Below are 21,327 nucleotides of genomic sequence, written 5' to 3' on the forward strand. Positions count from 1 at the left end.
TGAAGGAGCTTGCAACCCCATATGAACATCAATGCCAACCAACCAGAGTTTCTGATGTCTCAACCACTACTGAAAGACTGTACATGGACTGACCCAGGGCTCCAACTGCATATGTAGCAGAGAAGAGCCTTGTTTGGGCACCAGTGGACTGAATGGAGCAGCAGCATCAATCTTTCCCATTAAAAAAGTATTGCATGGCCATCTCATGGTGTATACTTGTCCATGCTTTCAGCAGATGTGCGGAAAATTCATCATACATAATAAGCTGTATTTCTTTAGATTGTATGTAGTTTAATAAAATTTAGCCTATTTTTGTATCTATAGAACACTATTTTAGCAATGTAGCTATTTTGATACATGCCTTTTAAAGGGATTAAAACTATATGGACATAGATGTTTCACATTCAATTTTAATCACTTTCTTTACCAAATTTGACCCTTGGGTAAATTGAAAATGGGCTAGAATGAGCATAGACATCTTAAAATAACTAAAATGCTTATTTACCTCTATTTATCCATCATCCATGTTACTCCACTGTCCAACTAGATCCTTTTGTAATCTACGTTTTGGTCTTATTTTTCTAAATTCTATGATAAATTCCTTTGATCTACACATCATGTAGCAAGTAGCTTATGGCCTGATTTCCATATATAAGTTCTAAGACAAAACAAGAGTATTTAGATAATAGTCATGGTATTTATCATACTTATGACCTCAATGTGTATTAGCATAGCTATCAATTAAACATTTCCGAGAAATATGTGCTTGCCTCAACAACCCTGTGTGACATTGGACTCAGTTCCTGGGAGGGAGCTCCTGTAAGGAGTCTGCATTGGATGAGGTCCCTGCAGGTGGCATTTACCTCTTGCTTTGCCGACTGAAGCTGTACAGGTCTCACAAGTGTATTCCTGACAAACAGAAGGCAGTCTCCTCTGTCCTTGTGATGTCACACAGGACATTCACATGCATGAATGTGTTCGCTATGTGTGCCTGGTGCCCGAGGGAAAAATGTGCAAATCTCATGCTTTTTTCCTGAGCTCTGAATTAAATTTTTCATCGTTGGTTTTTAACTTAGATCTCAATAGTTAATCCTTGAGGGTTTTTTTTCTTAATGAAAAATAAACTTTTGTCTGTAAAAAAAAAAAAAAAGATAACCCGTAAACCTTAAGATGTCTTTGCAAGCCTTCAAGTGGTTTTTAAAATGATTTTTTTTAAAGAGGTGGTACTAGCAAAAAAAAAAAAAAATCCTTACAATACCTAAAGTGCATGTATTTTCATACATGTTCACACACATACAAAATACAGGTAAAACACAGAGATAAGTCATCGTTTTAGGTTTTGGAATAAAGTTAGCATCTGAGAAGAAGTCGATTACCCCATAGGGGGAAAATTGCAGGCTGGGATGGAAATAATTTCTTAAAATGAATTGCTATCCTCAGGGAGTGACGATCATTTTGTTGAACCAGGATTGAGACACGGGCTCAGAGGACGACATCTTGTCCAGAACGGTGTGCCTCTGCATGCAGCAGCAGAGGGGCCACCGAGAAAAGGAAATGACCCCAAGATCTTTAGCAAACATGATACATAGTATTTTGCACGTTGTCCAGCTTTGATCAAAGCCTTGCACTTGGCAGTGTTGAACGTTTTGTAAAATTCTTTGAAACAGAAATCGTATGTTTTTTTTTTTTTGTTATCTGTGAGACTATTACGCGCAAGTGAGCAAACTTAAAATTAACCTATGTTTGCTACAACTAACATGTATTTACTTAGAGCCTAACTTGTTTGGAAGGAAATTTCTATCAAAATTTATGTTATTATATTACATTTTGTAGCTCAGTGGAATCTTTATCGTCTGACTATGATGAGTACTTTTTTTTTTTCCGGAGCTGGGGACCGAACCCAGGGCCTTGTGCTTGCTAGGCAAGCGCTCTACCACTGAGCCAAATCCCCAACCCCTTGATGAGTACTTTTTAAACAAGAATTTACCATCTTAAAATTTTATGAAACACTTAATAGGCCCAAGATATCATTTTAATGGGCTTTAGAAATTCAGAGTTCCTATGTTTGTAAGGCGGTCTGCAACAGGAGGTTTACTCACATTTATAAATTGCATTTATAATGCACATGAGCATTTTAATGGGGTACGCCACGAATAAAATAATACTCTCAGCACATGAAAATGGATAAAAAAAAAAAAAAAACAACAACCCTGAAGTGGCCGCAGTTCACTACAACTTTTACATGAAAATAATTACTCTGAACATACATGACACAATTACAGAAAAGAGAAGCGCAAGAACGTTCAGGGTAGAGAGTTTCTCTTCCCATCTCTTGAAGGTCTGGGAAAGGCTCGGTGCCATGGAGGATAGAGAAGGATGCAGGAAGCTAGCTGCCAGCGAGTCTAAAAGGTGGGGTGACAGAGAGAAAGAGGAAAAGCGGTTAGTTCTCAAGTGCGGCTTTCCGGAAGTGCCCCGCCTGCTCCTGCTCCACGTGTTTATTTTTAATTAAAGGCTCATACCGTCTATCTAAAGTACGCTTCTTGTCAACAGAGTGTGGTTGGATGTTGGATCTTGTTTTTAGATCATTTATCTATATTTCTTTTTGCTTTAACATTTTTATTGGATATTTTTTATTTACATTTCAAATGTTATCCACTTTCTCCTACCCAACCACCTACCCCTTCCTGCCTCCTCGCCCTGACAGTTCCCTATATTGGGGATGCCAGTCTCAGCAGGACCAAGGGCTTTTCCTCCCTTTGGTGCCCTGCAAGGCAGGCCGTCATCTGCTACGTATGCTGCTGGAGCCATGGGTCTGTCCATGTTTACTCTTTGGACGGTGGTTTAGTCCATGGGAGCTCTGGCTGGTGGGTATTTTTCTTCTTATGGGGTTGCAAACCCCTTAAGAAGCTCCTTCAATCCTTTCTCTAACTCCTCCAATGGGGACCCCGTTCTCAGTTCAATGGTTGGCTGTGAGCATTCGCCTCTGTATGTGGTGCATGCCGGTAGGATTTGTTGAAGAAGGCAGAGGCAGGAGGGTCACAAGTTCGAGGCCAGCCTGGGCTACTTTTGTTGTTTTTAAAAAGTATTTTTAATGCGGATGGATCCTTTGCCTGCCTGCATGCATGTATGTGTTCATTATGTGTGCCTGATGCCCGAGGAGGTCAGAAGAGGACATTAGATCTCCTAGAGCGGGAGTTATAGGTAGTTGTGAGCCACTGTGTAGTGCTAGGAATCCAACCCAGGTGCTCCGGAAGAGCAGCCAGTGCTCTTAACCACGGAGTCGTTTCATTAGTCCCTCATACCCCAGTTTTAAAGATACATCTGGAGCTAGTGAGATGAGTCAGCAAGCGAGAACCACACAAGCATTCTAACATATGTCTAAAAGTGTGGGGCCTATAGTTCCTAAAACGGTCTTCTGACCTTCACGTGTATGCTGTGAAGGTCGTGCACACACAATAATAATACTGTAATCCAAGCACCTGGGATAAGGAGGCAGGGAGATCAAGAGCACAAGGCCATCCCTGGCCACATTGTGTTTTCATGGTCAGCCTGGGCTTCCTGGGTCTGGCTTAAAAAGCAAGTAACTTCCGTTTCTATTTAGGAGCTTGGCTGGATTCTAGCTCCCTCTGCTGTCTATCTGCAGTACTGCATGTTTTCTGGTGCCTGTTCTTGTCGGTACAGTCACCTCCCAAAGATCCCTTTTGCAATGTGCGGGGTTTTGAGTCTGCATCACTTGGGGCTTCCCATTCCATCTTGCTCATGTCCAACCCCATCAGGTTAGCTCTTTGCTTTACATCCCCAGTGGTGTAGTGACTTTCTCAGAAGTAGCTCTGTAAGTTCTCAAGATAACAAAAGGGCAGGTTTCCTACCGCTGACGGTTCTCTGGCATGATCCTTGACCTCTGAGCCGTCAAGGATTCTCTTGGCTCCATCTAGTCATGATGTTGGCGCTCACCTACCTCCCCCACATGCCCTCTGCTCTGTCCTCTCAGACAGAAGTGCTTTTCCTGCCCCCCCCCCCCCCCCCCCCGTAGCTTCTCCTTGCAGATTACAGCACCTTCCTTGGTCTTTCCTGATTTGACCACACCTTCAGATAATGTTTATCTATCCACATTTCACTTTCTGAAAGGTCCTCATTTGCCTGTTGTTCATCCTCTGTTCTACTTGATAACAATATTTTTTCCTGATTGTAGGTGTCGGTGGTCTATTGCCGTGAAGAGACACCATGTCTACGGCAAAATCTTTTAGAGGAAAGCATTTCAGTGGGGCTGGATTACAGTTTCAGAGGTGTAGTTCATTGCCATCATGGCGGGAAGCATGGTGGCACGCAAGCAGGTGTGGTGCTGGAGAAAGAGCTGAGAATTCTCCATCTGGATGTACAGCTCCAGCAGGTCAGGGTTCTGAGGAGGAAGCCCACACGTGGTTAACCATCTTCTCCCGTTTTTCCTCCCATAATTGCATCTTTATCCCACATCAATATTTCTTTTATTATTAATTAAGAAGGTGTATGTAAGCAAAGTATATTTCAACCAATTTTCTTGTACTTTGTTTTTGTTTTATTCTACAACACCTTGCTCTGCTGGCCTAGTAAGCCATCTATGTTCTCTTTCTTACACTCACCATAAGGTCATTTGCTTTCCTTTTATAAGGCTGTTTTCCTGAGGTGCATACCAAGATCCCATAATTACATCTGTAAGCTACATATCCAGGACACTCAGAGCTAACCATAGTTACAGGACCATAATTACCGTTTTCAACCACTGGCACGTCTCCCACAGGCAAGACTCAGGGGCTGACAGTGCCTGAAACTTCCTTGTTTTTAGTCTCTATCTCTGGTAACTGTTGCATCCAGCTGGAAAAAGGTGTTTTCTAGTCTTTATTTCTACCTTCTCTATATTCCTCATTAGAAGCCCTAGTCACTCATGTCTTTAAACTATTTCCAGGAAGTTCAATTCCTCTGGGTAAATCCTCACTTTTATTATGTACTACAGGTAAACTGCCCAGAGAGGAGGGAGTGGGGCTCTCACACAAAATAATCACACCAAGCTAAATACAAGGAGAACATGGAGGGAGCAAAGCAGGAGAAACTCTAGCAGCAACAAAGGGCACTCTGGGCACAATCCCCCACTGGGGCTCTGCCTCTCTGAGGTGCCCTCGTAGCTGTAGCCAGGATCTGGTGAGTTCTACTCCAAGGCTCCAATGCTGGTTGCCATTACTCTGGCCTGGACACTGCCACACAGGCAACAGGAAGAGAGTGCTATAGGGCATGGCTTGAGCCCATCCTTAGTACCATAATTCCTCCAACAAGGCACACCTCTTTTAATTTTTTTTTTTTCTGGAGCTGGGGACTGAACCCAGGGCCTTGCGCTTGCTAGGCAAGCACTCTACCACTGAGCTAAATCCCCAACACCGCAAGGCACACCTCTTAATCCCTCTCAAGTAATGTCATTCCTGTGGGCCTCCATGTGGGAGGTGTTCCACAGAGGTCTCTGGTCTGGCTAGGTTCATGGGTCCAAGAGAAAGGAAGAGAACTTGGGCAGGTGTTGTTCTGCCTCAGTTTCAGGCCGGGCTTAGCCAGCAGGAGACTGATTCGCAGGTAAGGGGTGCAGGAGGGCTTTTGGTGGCAATTTTGGGAGAATAGATCTCTACCCCAAGTGGTGGTGTTATAGCTTTTATGACAGAAGCTCTCAGATGATGGAGTGATTCTTGCACACCTTTAATTCCGAACACGACCCTTAAATACGGTTTTTGGGTGGGTTACCTCATCTACATATTTGGGGGCATGGTCCTGTCTCCACGACTGATCTGTTTTGAGCCTGTGTGACCTGTGGTCAAGTTCTCACCTGTGGAGGAGGGGCTTGGGGCATTGCTCTACAAGACTCGGTCTGTCTCAAACCTCTCTACAGGGGTTTGTGGGGGACTGCAGCTAGTGAGACACTGATCTGGGAGGCTAGGAATGAACCTGCTGTCCCTATTAGGGTTTCTGGGGATTTGACCTATCTTGACCAGGAATCAGGGTACCTTTTGCAACTTGCTGCCCCACAACTGCTCCTTTTCCTTGTATAAGGGAGAGGTATCATCAGAAGAACTGTCCCTATGTTGGGAACAGTTTGATACTGAACCAAGACCTGATTGGTAGTGACCTTAGCAATGCTACTCATCTGCTGCTTTAGAAACTGAATGAGACAGGGTGCCAAGAGAAGCAAGGCTCCAATGGCTATGGGACCAAGGAGGGAAAGAACCCAAGCTATCAAGGAGTTAGACTACTAAGGGGAAGGAGTGTTGGGACTTTAGCATGCCTTGAGGTTTCCCCGGAGTTCTTTGAGCATTTGAATATCTTGTTCTACCAGCCCAGATTCATTGACATAGAACCAACATTCCTCCCCGAGCAAAACACAAGTCCCTCTCTGTTCAGCAGTCTGTAAGTCTATGGCTCTTTGGTTTGGGAGAGCAACTCCTGCTAAGGAGGTTATCTGGCATTGAAGAGCCTCAAGGCTGTCTATAGTGGAAACCATTGCCTGGTCAAGCTTGTCCTGGAAGACACTGGCCAGATGTTGTGTTTGAACAAGGACTGCTCCAGTGGTTCCTGTTGCACCCAGTGAGACAGCAAGGCCTAGTCCAATGAGCAGAGGGATGAAGATCTCTCTCTTCTTCTGGCTTCCTCCTATTTGCAAGGTGAGTTCTTCAGGTTCATAGAGATAAACCTGGGGGACAATTATCACAGGGTTGCAGGAACCTTAGAAAGGGGGGTTAATACAGGCACCTGTAGTGCCTTTGCACCCGAGGAGGGCAGAAGGGTAAACACATACTGATTTGTTGATGGTGATGTCACTGACACATGTAGAATGGGGTTTTGAGGAGGGCCCTATGAGGCAAAGAGGTGGGGTAGGTCAAAAAGAGGAATGTCCTGTTCTTTCTTTGTGGGTAAGGGTCCATGGAGGTCATGGAGGGGAATGTTAATGGTAACGGCTGCTAATAATAGTCACAGGAAGCACAGGAAAAGCATTGGGAAGAGTGGGGTGGGTGGTTAAGGGAAGGAGGTCAGGGGCTGGAGAGATGGCTCAGCGGTTAAGAGCACCTGACTGCTCTTCCAGAGGTCCTGAGTTCAATTCCCAGCAACCACATGGTGGCTCACAACCATCTGTAAAGAGATCTGATGCCCTCTTCTGGTGTATCTGAAGACAGCTACAGTGTGTACTTATATATAATAAATGAATAAATAAATCTTAAAAAAAAAAAAGAAAAAGGGAAGGAGGTCAGCTGTGTATTAGATGTACTGTAGCCAGGAGAGGGTAGCTCGGAGTTCCTTCTGTGTCTGATTTTCCGGTTGGATAATGTTAGCATGAGTAAAGACTGATTTTCCTGTTGGATAATGTTAGCATGAGTAAAGACTGATTTGGAGGCAGGAACAGGCTCAGGGGAGATGTGCAGGTCAGCTGCAGGGTATTTGGCATGACTGTTGGGGTAAGGTTTATCCATGACTCCGATTCACCAATGTTCATCCCATGAATGACTGATGGGAAGCTGAAAATGAGTTTTAAGGTTGGTGAGCATGGTGCCACAGTGGCTGGTGAATTCCATTCTGCAGCTCCAATATCTGCAACCTCCAAATGTGGAGATCTCCTGCAGACATTCGCCTGTGTTTCAGTGAGGAAAGCAGAGTAAAGGGCTGGAGATAGTGGAGTGGAGTCTGGGTGTAGAGGGATCTCAATCCTGGTCTGACAGCCTTCAAGTGGGCAGTCCTGGGTTTCTATAACTTTGTTGCATCCATTATAGGTTTTCCTAGTGTAGAATCTCCAGTGGTATACACATACCAGGGAGAGACTGGGCAGTAGCAGAGTTAGCATGAAGAATGACAAAAAAAAAGCCATAAAAACAGAGGAGAGGGGGGCCTGTGGAGGGCACATGCCTGGGCAGCAGTCGCCAGGTCCTGGATGTCCTTCCAGGAGATCTTGCTGTCCCTCTGTATTTGGTGATTCCTCTGCCTCCTCATCTTCTTTGACCTTTGGTCTGCCAGTGAGAGGCAGAGCATCTCCTTGGTTGGTGGGGTAGTGTCAGACATTTCTGGTGGGAATCCAGATAGGGTGAGGCTGGACCTGTGGAAAAACACAAGCAAAACCCCTCCTGGTTGTAAGAAGGGGGTCTGGTCCCTTCCAAATTCCATCCATAGGATCTCAACATTGTACCAAGATGGGAGGGGTTAATTTTCGTGTGTGCCAATGGAGGGAGATAGGTGGGATTCTGGAGTTTTTATAGATGTCAAATATGTTTAGAGTAGTCAAAGCCATCATTAGTTGTACATTAAGGGGCTAGGTGGTTCTCTTTTGTTTTAGGAGTTGGACTTTTAGGGTTTGATGCGTTCTTTCTATTATTCCTAGGCCCTGAGGGTTGTGGGGAATCCCTGTATGGTGGGCAATTTCTCTCGTGTGCAGAAGGTTTTGAAATGAGAGCTAATGAAGGCGGGGCTATTATCAGTTTGTATCTGTTGAGGAATGACCATGATGGCAAAGGCAGAGAGCATATGGTGAATTAACCTTTAGAGTTTTCACCTCTTTGGGCTGTGGCCCATATAAAATGGGAGTGTATGTCTATAGTGACAAAAACGTACTTCTACCCAATTGGGGAATATGGGTGACATCTGTTTTCCATAAGGCATTGGATTTGAGGTCTCGGGGATTGGTGCCCATCCTTTGTAAAGCTGGGGTGGCAATGAGGGATGCACACGAGGAACATGTGCATCCTTTGAAGTTGAACAAGGAGGATGTGGGGGAAGCGGGCATGAAGCCCCTTTATATTATGTGTGTATGTGTGAATGAAATTGATCTGCCTGTCAGTGGAGAGCATGAACATCCCTGTTGAGGCAGTTTGGTCAGTAAGTGTATTTCCCTCAAATATAGGACCTGGCAGGGGACTGTGAGATCTGACATGCTGGATATAGATGGGGGAGGATCTTTCCTGTAGGAGAATGGAAACCTGTATGAGTAGAGGGGATGAAGGATCTTGACAGCCAGGGGAGCACATTGACAGCATATACACTGTCTGAAAAAAGGTTAACATGGTCCTTTGACTTCTTTTAGGGGTAAATAGATGGCACATAATTCTTTATATTGGGAGAGTGATGGGGCAGTTCTATGAGTCAGAGGATAGAGGGTTCTTCCTCAGGGAAGTAGCATATTACTGCCACAGCTCCCCTCTTTCCCCTCATCGGTATTGAAGGGGCTTCCCCTATGGGTCCTTTTGAAAATAGTTTGGGGGCAGCCATCACAACAGAGGGAGTGCAGAGGCCCATTTTTCATCAGGATAATGGTTGTGAATCTATCCTTGGAATCCTATTAAGCTGATAGCAAAGTGGGAGTGATTTCTGATTAGCCACTGAATGTCAGAGAGGGAGAAGGGGGTGACGAAAATGTCAGGTTCTTTCCCTAGGGTTTGCAGGGTTCTATCCCTGCCATTTTAAATCATGCTGGCACTTGCATCCACCTCATTTAAAATTTGGGTGCACTACCCATAGGGGTGTGGAGCCATTCCATCACCCTTGAGGCTGGTAAAGTGATCCTATAAGTGTAGGGGAGGAGCTAAAGATAAGGAGCTGTATGGGTATTGTTGGGTCATACCTATGAAGAGCCATATCTTTTAGGGCTGTATTGACAGAATTTAGAGCTTGGATTGCTTCCAGGGACAATGTTCTTGGGGAGGAGGGCCTTTTATCTCCTTTTAGGAGGTTAAAGAGAAGTTGAAGGGTGCTTGTGGGAAGGGTCAAAGTCAACTGAGGTGGCCCAGAAAAGCTCTGGAGGGAGGCGAGAGTTAATTTTTGAGGGAAGGAAAGGGTGAGTTTGAGGGGGTGTATTGACGTAAGGGAGAGCTCTGTTCCTAAAAATGTAATGGGCACAATAAGTTGGATTTTGTGAGGAACTATTTTAAATCCTAGGGTAGTTAGGAAAGGTATTAGCTGGCCCTTAAGCTGGGAGGGGGAGGTGGAGGTGGAAGTGTCTCCCATATTAATTTATCATCCATATAGTCATATATATTGAGTCCTTTGTCTAAATAGGGTTTAAATGCAGTGGCCCCAGCCTCCTGGCAAGTGGTTGGACTGTTAGCCATTCCTTGTGGGAGCATAATCCATTCATATCGTGAGGCTGGGCCAGAGTTGGTAACGGGGTTACTGAGAATGCACAGCATTTGCAGTCTGGCAGGTGGAGAGGGATGGAGAAAAAGCAGGGTTTTGTTTTTGTTTTTTTTTTAATCTATTGCTAAAAGGGAACTTTGGCAGAGATGGCTGAAACATGGGGCAGTCTTCTTTGGGGAGAGCCCCAGACTCGTATGGTTTTGTTAAAATCAAATCCTGTAGCATCAGTTGTTATCCCACCTGTGTGGGGCTCTAAGCTTCTCCCTTGATAGAGGTCACTGTGGGACCCAGATGACTTCATTGGAGAGCCAATCAAGGTAGAGAGTATTCAATCTAACAGTGGCTTTTAGAATTGGGGGTGATTTTGGAGAAGGGTTTTTAGGGCCTCCTTGGCTATTCCGTTCTCTTCATAGGTAATATCTTCTGTCCTAATGTGGTCTTTTTCTGGTTGGGTGGTAAGAATTACCTCTAAGGCTTATAAGGTATCTCTCCCTAGTTGGATGGGGGGAGGTGGAGTAAGGCAGGTGGAAGCTCCTTTGTTTTTTAATGGAGCCCTGCCCTTGGGTGGGAGAGGGAGGGGCAGGAGAAGCAGACTGTTTAATGTCTCCTCTGAAGCATTGAAGAGCCCTGTGTTTGCTCTGCCACGGGGTACAGCCGCTAGGGGACACAGGATGCAGGAAGTTTGACCACACTTGCTTCATACTGCTGCCACCAGGCGGCTGTCAGGCTGTCAGGCTGTCAGGCTGTGGGAAGCCGCAGAACACTGCTCCAGAGTGGGGAAGCAATGTCTGGGGGAATTTCTTATATGGTGGTGAATTGTTCTTTATAGAAAAGAGGAGAAAAGCTTTGTCCAGTGGGAACATTCCCTTGGCCTGTCAGCTTTGGGGGACTCCACAGACGTCCTGTAAGGCTCAAAGTGAATCTTAACTACCAGGAGACCCCCCAAGTGAGACATGAGAACAGAGTTCAATGCAACCGCAAAAGGTTTATTTTCCGGCGTGTCAGGTTCAACCTCCAATTAGTCCCTCGTGGAAAGTGATTGCAAGGTGACCCTGAATGTCTATAACAAGCAGTTTTTATACTTTTTAGCGGTACAGGTTATATCAGCAAGGTCACAGTTTAAACTAATTGACTAAGCATATTGACCTTAGGATCTATTGGCTAGCAAGCATATGACATGCATTCGAACTCTATCTGGGACCAGAGGGTCAGGTGACTATCAGTCAGTACATTCTGAGGATTTTCAAGAATGTCCCTGCTCTTCCCAAGAACTATGGGTGGAGAATGGAACTTGGCCTAGTCTTGACCTGAGGCAGGAAGTTGATACTTGGCCTAATCTTGACCTGAGGTTGTGGGATGTAAGGCTGGCAAAAGCCCTTAGGGTCCTTCACAGGAACTCCAAAACCTACCTGCTTTCTACCAGGCTAAGCCTCTTAATAGCTCCGACACTTCAGTAAGACCTAGGGTCCTTCAGTCCAAAATGCTAAGCCTTCCTGCGGATTTAAGAACTGGCAGCTGCCCTGTGGCTTTTAAGTGGCTTCTGTATTACCAGGTTTTCTTTTTGTTTTAAGGAGAGGTTAGATAGAGAGTCTTTGCCAACACCCATTGTGGGCTTTCGGGTTTTAGGGACCTTCAGCCAACACCAGAGAGTAGCTCTGGCCGGGAGGCTTCGGTTGCCCCTTCAGCTTGTCCAAATCCTTGCGATAGCACTGACTGAAAGCACAGCAGGAAAGGATAGGTTGCTCATCTCCAGAGTTCCACATTATCTACTCATATACTTGTGTAGGTCGTTGAGCACCACGTTGTGGGCATCAGTTGTAGGGCTCTGGCACCCGTGGCTCTTCACAGCAATCTCTGGCCCGCAAGGTGTGTGGGTTTGGGCGATAGGGAGAGAACTCAGGCAGGGAGGGGGGACCAGCTTTCACAACCCCTGCTGCAGGTCCTTTTCCATTGTGCAGCCACTGCTTTGGTTACCTGGCCATGCTGAGCCAGCAGGAGATTGACTAGCCAGCGAGGGGTGCAGGGAGCTTCTGGTGATGATTTGGGGAAGCAGATCTCTTCCCCAAGCGCCAGTGTTACAGCTCTTATGACAGAAGCTCTCAGATGATGGAATAATTCCTGCATACCTTTAATTCTGAACACAACACTTAAATACAGTTTTTTTGGATGGGTCAGTGTTTGACAGCAGGTACTTCCTATTGGTTTGGCCTGAGAGCTTGGGAAGATCTCATCTACATATTTGGGGGTGTGATCCTGCTTCTGAAAGATCCCACACAGAGAGACCCTTACTCAAGTCTTGGGAAATCGTGGACCCCAGACTCAGAGAGACCATTTTGGATGTAATAAGCAAAGGCGAGGTTTATTACGGAGACCTATTACAGAGATCTCCGGGCCTACACGTTTCCCGCGCAGGAGACAGAGGTGTCGGCCATGAGAGGCTGGGAGAAAGAGTATTTAAAGGCAGAGGCTGTGAGCACCAGGGGATGGGGGATGTCAAAGGGGAATGTATCACAAGTTACAAGATTGTTTTATGGCTCTAGGAGATAAGGGGACGCCAAAAGGTTTTATGGCCCCCTGGTTCCTGGAACAGAGCTACTAAATCAGGAGAAGGGTTGGGTCTTTAGGTCCTCATTACTTTTAAAAGTTTGTCAGAATTGATGAAGCATCTGTATTTGAAACACCTCTGGTTAGGCTTGGGCTGCCCGGTTTCCTGGAGTGCTCTCTGCAGGACACAATGGCTGGAAAGCACAAGTAGGGGCTTATCAGGGTCTGGAGGACATCTGGTTAAAGTATGACTCTGGGTAAGCTGGGGGGATGTCTGTGGATGGTTTATGGGTCCGTCCTCGATAGCCTGAGCTGGTTTTTGTATTCCTTTTCTTTATCTTTATGGCCTGCTATTCCTGGCAGCAGGGCTTAGCCCTGAGTTTGTGGCTTTTGGGGCTAACTCTTTTAATTTTATATTTGTAGATCTTAAGCTTCTATGATTCTCCTTTAAGGGGGGGTCTCTCATTCCCCCATTTTCTTTTAACATTGAGTAAAATCTTTTACTCAACTTGGTTAAGGAATCTCTGTTTTTTGTTGTCTCAACCTTTTTTAAAGTTTATTTATGGAGTCTTTAATTATTCTTGAATGGTCTATATAGAAGCAACATTTTTTTTTTTTTTTTTTTTTTTTAGTGTAGCACACAGACTCTTTCTTTAAGGAATATCAGGTCTGATCTTTTCTTATTTTGAAGGACTACCTCTGAGAGGGAGGTTAGGTATTCTTGGAGGTCAGCTAAAAAGTCTTTTACTCTTTTTATATCTGAGTCAATGGCAGTTCTGAATTCTCTATAAGCCTTGTATTGTAGGGCAACAGCAGATGTCTTTGTGCTGCCCTTGCAGCACCTAGATAGCCTTAAGTAATTCTCAACTTTTTTTTTTTTATTAAGTCTTTAGCATCAGGATTCTATCTGGACACTATCTAAACCTACACACCAAGGTCATGACTAGCTTTTAGAACTTCTAAACTTATATAGATTGTGATCCCTGAGGCACAGTCCCAAGAAGTGTTAGGAGTACTAACATATGTAATGTTATATCATTTGTAATAGAAATCAAGCCTATTCCCACACCTATCCCGATGGAACCCAGGGCAAACATGCTGAGTGTCCCTCTAGGTCTCAGCTCTCAGCCCCAACAGCTAGTATGTGGCTGTCAGGGTGGTCAGCAGCACCAGGTACAGTCCTTTTCAGAGAGGCTCGAGTGTCTGGGCTCCATGTCGTTGTATGTAGCTGTAGTCTCCGACCTGGAACTGATCAGATGTCTCAGGGGTCTCTGGGGTATAGGCTGCTGTCAGCTGTGACCAGACTTCTTTTCGTATCACCTGTAGGTCTTTTGGCCTGGCATATCAATCATTATTACTATGACGTGTTGGTTTAGTAACATCATCTAATACAGTCAGGGGAGCTGAGGCCCCATATAAGATCTCAAAGGGGATAAGGCTGAATCTGGAAGGGATATTTCTTGCTCTGAAGAGAGCAAGAGGGAAGGAGTGTCACCCAGTCTGTGCCAGTCTCCATTGTCAATTTGTTTAGGGTCTCTTTTAGAGTTTTATTTATTTACTCTACCTGTCCTGAACTTTGAGGTCTGTAAATATAATATCATTTTTAATCGACCTTTAAATACTTGGCCACACCCTGGTTTACCTTGGCAACGAAAGTAGGGCCGTTGTCTGACCAGATTACCTTGGGCACTCCAGACCGGGGGAAGATTTCTTCCAGTATCTTCTTGATGACTACCGAGGCCATCTCTTGTTTGGTGAGGAAAGCTTCTATCTATTCCTGGAAAGGTATCTACAAGCACTAGGAGATACTTGTGATCATATTTTTCTGGTTTTATCTCAGTGAAGTTCACTTCGACTTTTTACTAAACTCTCTAGGTCTCTTTGTCCTGTTTGTTTGTTAAGCATTCACTTACTGACATACCTTATACTTTTTTACTGTCTCTCTTGGCTAAAATCTTAAAGTCTATTACATACACCTTAACTACTTGGACAAACTTCTTATCTCCTAAATGAGTCCATTTCTTTATTTGGCAAAGTGAGTCTTTTGTTTGTTCTCTGGGGGGGTATAGCTTTCTCCCCAAGTGTGTCATTGTCTTTTTATCTTTTAAACAACTTGGGCCTTTTCTTCTGTTGTACATTCTAAGTGAGGCTATCCCTTAGTCCAATCCCAGTTCCCAGTGGCTGTCTCTTGCAGGCCTGTAACCAGGATAGGCTCCTGCATAGCCATTTTCCGAGCCACTTTATCTGCTTTGTTACTGTCCCATGCCACTGAATCTCTTCCTTCTGATATCCTGAGCAATGAATAGTACTCACAGTTGTTGGCTTCACCAGGGCATCCAAAAGATGGTAAAGGCATCTGCAGCGCTGATGTGCTGGGGGTAGAAGTTCAGCCATCCCAGATGACACTGTGTTGTCCACCACGGCAGCACCCACTTATCTCTGACCTTCATGAAGAGAACTGTTCCCGTCTGTGGACAAGGTCCTCGGCTTTCAGCAGGGGTCAATCAGCCAGTTGCAGAGGTCTTTCCTCCACCCATGGGCTTCTGCCAGTGCTTGACACTCGTGTTGTGGTGGCTCCAGGTCAGGATTGGGCAGCAAGGTGACCAGATTGTCCCCAACCGGTGGAGAATCTAGACCAGTGGTCCCATCCTCTGGGACATTTCATTTAAAGGCAAAACATCAGCCACTCTACCACAGTTTAAGTCCTGGATTGGGTGATAATTGTTAGTGCCCGGCTGGCAGGAATGATGTGTTCCAGACAGAATGGCACTAAGCTATACATCTCTCAGCATCAGGTACTGCTATACCTAGACAGGTCTTAAGCTCCACATACACTGACTGTAGATATGTATACACATGGCCTCACCCAGCCATTTCAGCCCATGTAAGCCATTTTGAAGAGCAAATTTCTCATGAGCAAGGGATGGGGGTAGTCCATAAGTATTGTTCCTTGCCAGTAGCCCCTTGTACTTAAGGTCTTTGGATATTGGCCCACTGGGGGGCATAGGAGCACAGAGCATTGGGTCCCTGTATCCACAAAACAACTGGGCAGGCTTCCCTTCTATCTCTGTACATAGCCAGCACTCTAGGACCGAGAGGCTCTCCAGTGGCCCCTCTTGTTCTTTCTGGGGCAGTCCCTGACCCAATGTCCTTTTTCTTTGTATTAGGCACACTGATTTTTAGCCAGGAATTCTCTTCTGTTGCCAGGTACTGTCTTCCTAGGTTCCCTAACTACGGTGGCCAGTATATGTTCCTCTCTTGTCTTTTATCTCTCTTTAGCTTTCTAGTTTCTTCTTTTTTTTTCTCTCAGTCTCTCTGTTTAACCTTACTTTTTCTGTAACTTATATTAACTCTCAGCAACTTAGCTTAACCCTTCAAATTTTTGTAACTTTTTCTTCATATCCTTTCCTTATTTTAGCCAGATTGGTGAGCCATTTTCCAGCCCCTCAGAGACCCACCCTTGGAGTCTGGTGGCAGACCTGGAGCACTCCCTACCTTCAGGCGTCTGAAGAGAGCAGGCAGAAGTGAGAGCCTTCCATCCGTGTCTGGAACATTTTTTCTGGCCTCTAGTAAGATTCGGTCTTTCCTCGGTGGTAAAGAAGACTTGTAACAGTTACTAACAAACATCTCAAATGGGATGGTGAGAAAACAAGGGAATCTTGAGAATAGAGGTCCACTGAAGAGGGCAAATAGCATTTAGTCACACAGCTAAACCAGGAGGCTTTCTTGAGACAAAAAAACCTTGTGTCTGTGAAACAGAAAAGTGAACAGAGGGGCAGCCTATCTGTTACTGGCTGTCTCTCTGGACTTAGATTTTCCTTTAAGGAGTACCTCCCTTTAGTGCCAGCTCAGTGGCTCTGTCTCTCAATAAACCCAGCCTCTGAAGGACACTAGGCTTCTAGTAAGAACTAATAGCAAAAGGATGGAGAGACGGTTAGAACCTGGGTGTTAGATACTAAGCAGCTGACAAAAGAATTGTAACCAGTTTACCTGGGGCTATCAGGACTTTTTTGTTGCCATTTTTGAGGCAGGAGTCAAAGCTGAACTGGGCTTCCTGTCTCTTATATCTAATAAAGAGATTGTTAAAACTGTAGTACCAACCTTTAATAAAAAACAAAAAAAAAAACAAAAACAAAAAACAAAAAACAAACAAAAAACAAACAAACAAACAAACAAAAAAACAAAAACAAAACTATACCTCTCTCCGTGTCTCTGAATACCAGGACTGCAGTAGTAGTCCTTTAACAAGCTGTCTCACTGGGCTAAAGGCCCATGGAAAAGAAAACATTAATCCTGACCTTGGCCACAGCCAAAGCCTGAATTTTAAATTTTGACTGGCAAAACAAAGTTCTTCACAGTTTGTTGTTGATTTTTTTGAAACTATTTTATGGGCTTTTTTGTCCCCCAACCTGGGGCATTTTGACCACGGGGGGGGGGGGGGGGGCAGGAACTGGCTGCTGTGGGGATAGGATCAAGGGCATTCTCTATGCTAATGATGACCAGGGAGAAAAGTAATTTAATGCTGGAGACTGACTCCTCTCTTGGAATAGGGCCAGCAGATAAGGCAGGCTCCCTAAAGAACTTCTCTTAATGAGCACTCTCTTTCTATGAGCAAGAGTTGAAGGTCTGGCCACTAAAAGCAGAGATTCCTTTCTTGTTCTTGTTTTCCTTAGAGTCCTCCCCCACCTCACTCTCAGCCTTTTTAGATCATTCTTCCTGTAGCATTTCTAACACAGCCTGTCCCTTTTTTATAGCCTGTTGACAGCATTTCTGATCTTTTAGGCAGCTACGCACTAAGTGTCATACCAGCTGAAACTCCGCCTTTAAGATTCCTTGCTCCCAAGCAAAATTTAAATCCTTTTTCAGCTTATCTCAGCTGTCCACCATGAGATTCCCGGAGATTGAGAACCAAGGTGTAGCAATTCACTAAGAAATCTCTCTGTAGTGTTTTTTTTTTTTTTTTCAATCCTAAGCCTTTTTCTTTTAAACAGCTCCTGAAGAGCCAGAAAAATTGGGTGAGACTTGAGTAGTCCCCATGCTCGCTGCAGCAGCTCCGCAGCTAGTTTCGCTCCCCTCTACTGTGTGCTGCGAGCACAAGCACAGATAAAACACTATGTTTTAAAAATTAACGTTGGCTATCAACCAACACACCGCCACTAGAGCGGGGTCCATAAAATTAAGTTTTCTACTCACTATACTTGTTCTATAGCCAGCGGCCTAATCTGGGGAACTTTTTTTTTTTTTAATTTACAAGCGGTTTCTTCCTCAAGGTTTTTGTTAATGTCTGTTTACACAACTGTTAACAGCAGCTAGGCTGGTCAAAGGGAGCAAAGGGAGGGGCCTCTCTCCTTGGGGAGGAGGCTCAAGAGAGAAAGACAAAACTCCCTGGCAGAAAACAATTTTTCTCAAGCAAATTATTTTTAACTTTTAACTTAAGCACCAAGAGGACCAAGTAAAACTCTTTGATGAACAAAGCAAACAGTTTCATGATTTCAAACACAGTTGTCAGTCCAAGATTTCAAACACAGTCATCAGTCCAAATTCAAAAACGAAACAAAAGCCAAAAAGACACTCGACAATACCACAGAAAACAAACCAGAGAAACAAGACCAAGACAAAGCATCCTATAACCAATTTCCACAGATGCCTGGTACCTTCAGTACCTGGCCCAAACTGCAGCTTAACCTTAGATGCTTCTGGGATGAGATGGACCATCTGATTCCACCTCCCAACAGGATTGCAGAGTGTCCTCTTGTCTAACAACCAAGCACACTTGTCCGCGCCTATACTTAAATAGGCAGCCGAATGCGACCTCTGATGGAGTGGGATTCCTCGTCCACTCCCGCCTAGGTAAAAGGAGCATTCCATCTCCTTTGTTCCAGAAAACCAGAGTCAGGTCTTCCTGACTGTCCACAGCTGGGCTCTCCCAACTGTTCTCCGCCCGTGGAACTTCTTCCAGGGGCTGCAGCTTGAGGACTCTGGGGCATCCCCCCTTCTGCAGCCAGAGGATCCTCACAAACCACAAAGGCAGCTGCACCAAGTGGGGATACACATCCACCCTCCTAGCACAGGGCAGGAATACACATCCACCCTCCTAGCACAGGGCAGGAATACACATCCACCCTCTTAGCACAGACACAGAGTGGGATTCCACATCTACTCTCCTCTCCTATAGAGTGGGATTCCACATCCACTCTCTTAGGAGGCAACACTGAGTGGGATTCCACACCCACTCTCTAAGTACTGACCAGAGTGAGACTCCACGTCCACTCTCTAAGCACTGACCAGAGTGAGATTCCACTTCCACTCTCTAAGTACTGACCAGAGTGAGACTCCACGTCCACTCTCTAAGCACTGACCAGAGTGAGATTCCACCGGTACTGAGACACACATATATACACACACGGCGGAACCAAAACACAGACAGACACAGACTGACAAATGCGGCGCCGCTCACACAGAAACACTCAGACAAATATCTAACTCACCTCCAAGGGGTCTTCGGAGTCTGGGGTGGTCGCGAAGATCCCGGATGAGCCCCCATATGAAAGATCCCACGCAGAGAGAGCCTTACTCAAGTCTTGGGAAATCGTGGACCCCAGACACAGAGAGACCATTTTGGATGTAATAAGCAAAGGCGAGGTTTATTACGGAGACCTATTACAGAGATCTCCGGGCCTACATGTTTCTCGTGCAGGAGACAGAGGTGTCGGCCATGAGAGGCTGGGAGAAAGAGCATTTAAAGGCAGAGGCTGTGAGCACCAGGGGATGGGGGATGTCAAAGGGGAATGCACCACAAGTTACAGGATTGTTTTATGGCTCTAGGAGATAAGGGGACGCCAGAAGGTTTTATGGCCCCCTGGTTCCTGGAACAGAGCTACTAAATCAGGAGAAGGGTTGGGTCTTTAGGTCCTCATTATTTTTAAAAGTTTGTCAGAATTGATGAAGCATCTGTATTTGAAACACCTCTGGTTAGGCTTGGGCTGTCAGGTTTCCTGAATGCTCTCTGCAGGACACAATGGCTGAAAAGCACAAGTAGGGGCTTATCAGGGTCTGGAGGACATCTGGTTAAAGTATGACTCTGAGTAAGCTGGGGGGATGTCTGTGGATGGTTTATGGGTCAGTCCTCGATAGCCTGAGCTGGTTTTTGTATTCCTTTTCTTTATCTTTATGGCCTGCCATTCCTGGCGGCAGGGCTTAGCCCTGAGTTTGTGGCTTCTGGGGCTTACTCTTTTAATTTTATATTTGTAGATCTTAAGCTTCTATGATTCTCCTTTAAGGGGGGGCTCTCACTTCTACATGTGCTCTGTCTTAAGCCTATATGACCTGTAGTCACATCCTCACCTGTGGAAGAGGGGCTTGAGGCATTGCCCTACATGACTGGTCTGTCTTAAACCTCTCCACAGAGTTCTTTCCGGGGCACGGCTATGTGAGGCCCTAATATCCCGGGAGAATGGGAACGCACCTGTTCATCCCTTTTCGGGTCTCCCGGGGATTCGACTTATCTTGACCAAGAATCAGGGTACCTTTCACTGCCTGCTGCCCCACACACTCCCTAATGCTCAAGCATTTAAATATATGAACCTATGGAGGACCATTCTTATTCAAAACATCCCATTCCACTTCCAGGTGCATAGGCTTGCAACCATATCACAATGCAAAGATTTAGTCAGTCTGACTTCAAAAGTCCCATAGTCTATAACAGCCTCAGTGTGGTTTAAAAGTTGAAAACTCATTCTCTTCTGAGACTTCAGGCCGTCTCTCAACTGTAACTCCTGTAAAAGGCAGGTTGCATACTTCTAAAACACAATGGCATAAGATACACACTACTACTCTAAAAGGCATAAAATGGAGTATGGTGAGAAAATATGGATGAAGGCAAGACCTAAAACTGTCAGAGCCAATTTGAAATTCTGCATCTCCATGTCTGATGTCAAAGTGCTCTCCATACTTCCAACTCCCTTCAACTTCGTTGATTACAAAGCACTATTTTTTTCTTTTGGACTGATGCCAAACTCAGTCTGTGGCTTTCCTTGGCAAGCATCCCGTAGCTCCAGCATCTCCAGCTTCTTGGTGTCTCCAAGGTAACCCAGACTTTACCTTTACAGCTTCATAAAATGACTGTGGGCCTCCATGCGGGGACAACCCTGCTGCATGCCTGGCCTCAGTGGCTTTACTTAGCTATGGAGGGAGACTCAAACCACCACAGAAGGTAAGATACTGCCACATTACCAGAACCTCCTGGTAATTCACCAGTTTTGTCCCTCTTGCTTTAAGTAAGTGAAGCTTACTTGCCTGTGTTATGACTCGTAGGAGGTTTGTTGAGGCTTGATTATAGGGGTTGCTGCACACAGCTTCCCCTCTTAGCTTCCAGAGACCTTCTCTGGAAAAAATAACTTCTCTTACCTCATATAGTGGTGATATTAGGACACATAGACATCAAGGTCAGATGGTTTCCTCTGCACCCAAGTTCATTCCCATGTTCCCCAGAGGAATTCCCTGTCTAGCTGTGTTGGAGACCTGTCTGTCCTATGGGCTATGAGCTTATAAAGACTTGTCATTAGAAGCTCTGACTAGGATAGAACAGACACATGGCCAGAGGAGAGCAGGTGAAGCCCCACATGCCTGGGATGTGAGGAGTTGGTAAGGAACCACTCT

General features: G+C 45.2%; 1 protein-coding gene across 8 annotated transcripts; it reads right to left on the bottom strand.

Moving 5' to 3' along the window:
- Window positions 1-277: 277 nt before the first annotated feature.
- On the bottom strand, window positions 278-19,416 carry LOC147995859 (ERV-BabFcenv provirus ancestral Env polyprotein-like). Of its 8 annotated transcripts, XR_015684076.1 has the most exons (5): window positions 19,158-19,384; window positions 16,165-16,296; window positions 14,983-15,320; window positions 7,909-8,095; window positions 5,693-6,703 (listed from the first exon to the last, which is right to left on the bottom strand). XR_015684076.1 is itself a non-coding variant. In XM_087655012.1 (3 exons), exons 1-3 carry the CDS (start codon window positions 19,211-19,213, stop codon window positions 6,290-6,292), a joined length of 657 nt encoding a protein of 218 aa, XP_087511138.1. In that variant the 5' UTR covers window positions 19,214-19,384; the 3' UTR covers window positions 5,341-6,289. The 8 variants fall into 8 exon arrangements, 1 of the variants encoding a protein (XP_087511138.1); XR_015684078.1 differs by lacking the exons at window positions 5,693-6,703; window positions 14,983-15,320 and adding an exon at window positions 400-2,402 and having other exon boundaries at window positions 16,165-16,250; window positions 19,158-19,404; XR_015684077.1 differs by lacking the exon at window positions 14,983-15,320 and having other exon boundaries at window positions 5,696-6,703; window positions 19,158-19,416.
- Between the last annotated feature and the right edge of the window lie 1,911 nt (window positions 19,417-21,327).

The sequence above is a fragment of the Rattus norvegicus genome, chromosome 3, assembly GCF_021556685.1.
Source record: "Rattus norvegicus strain SHRSP/BbbUtx chromosome 3, alternate assembly SHRSP_T2T, whole genome shotgun sequence".
Lineage (NCBI taxonomy): Eukaryota > Metazoa > Chordata > Mammalia > Rodentia > Muridae > Rattus > Rattus norvegicus.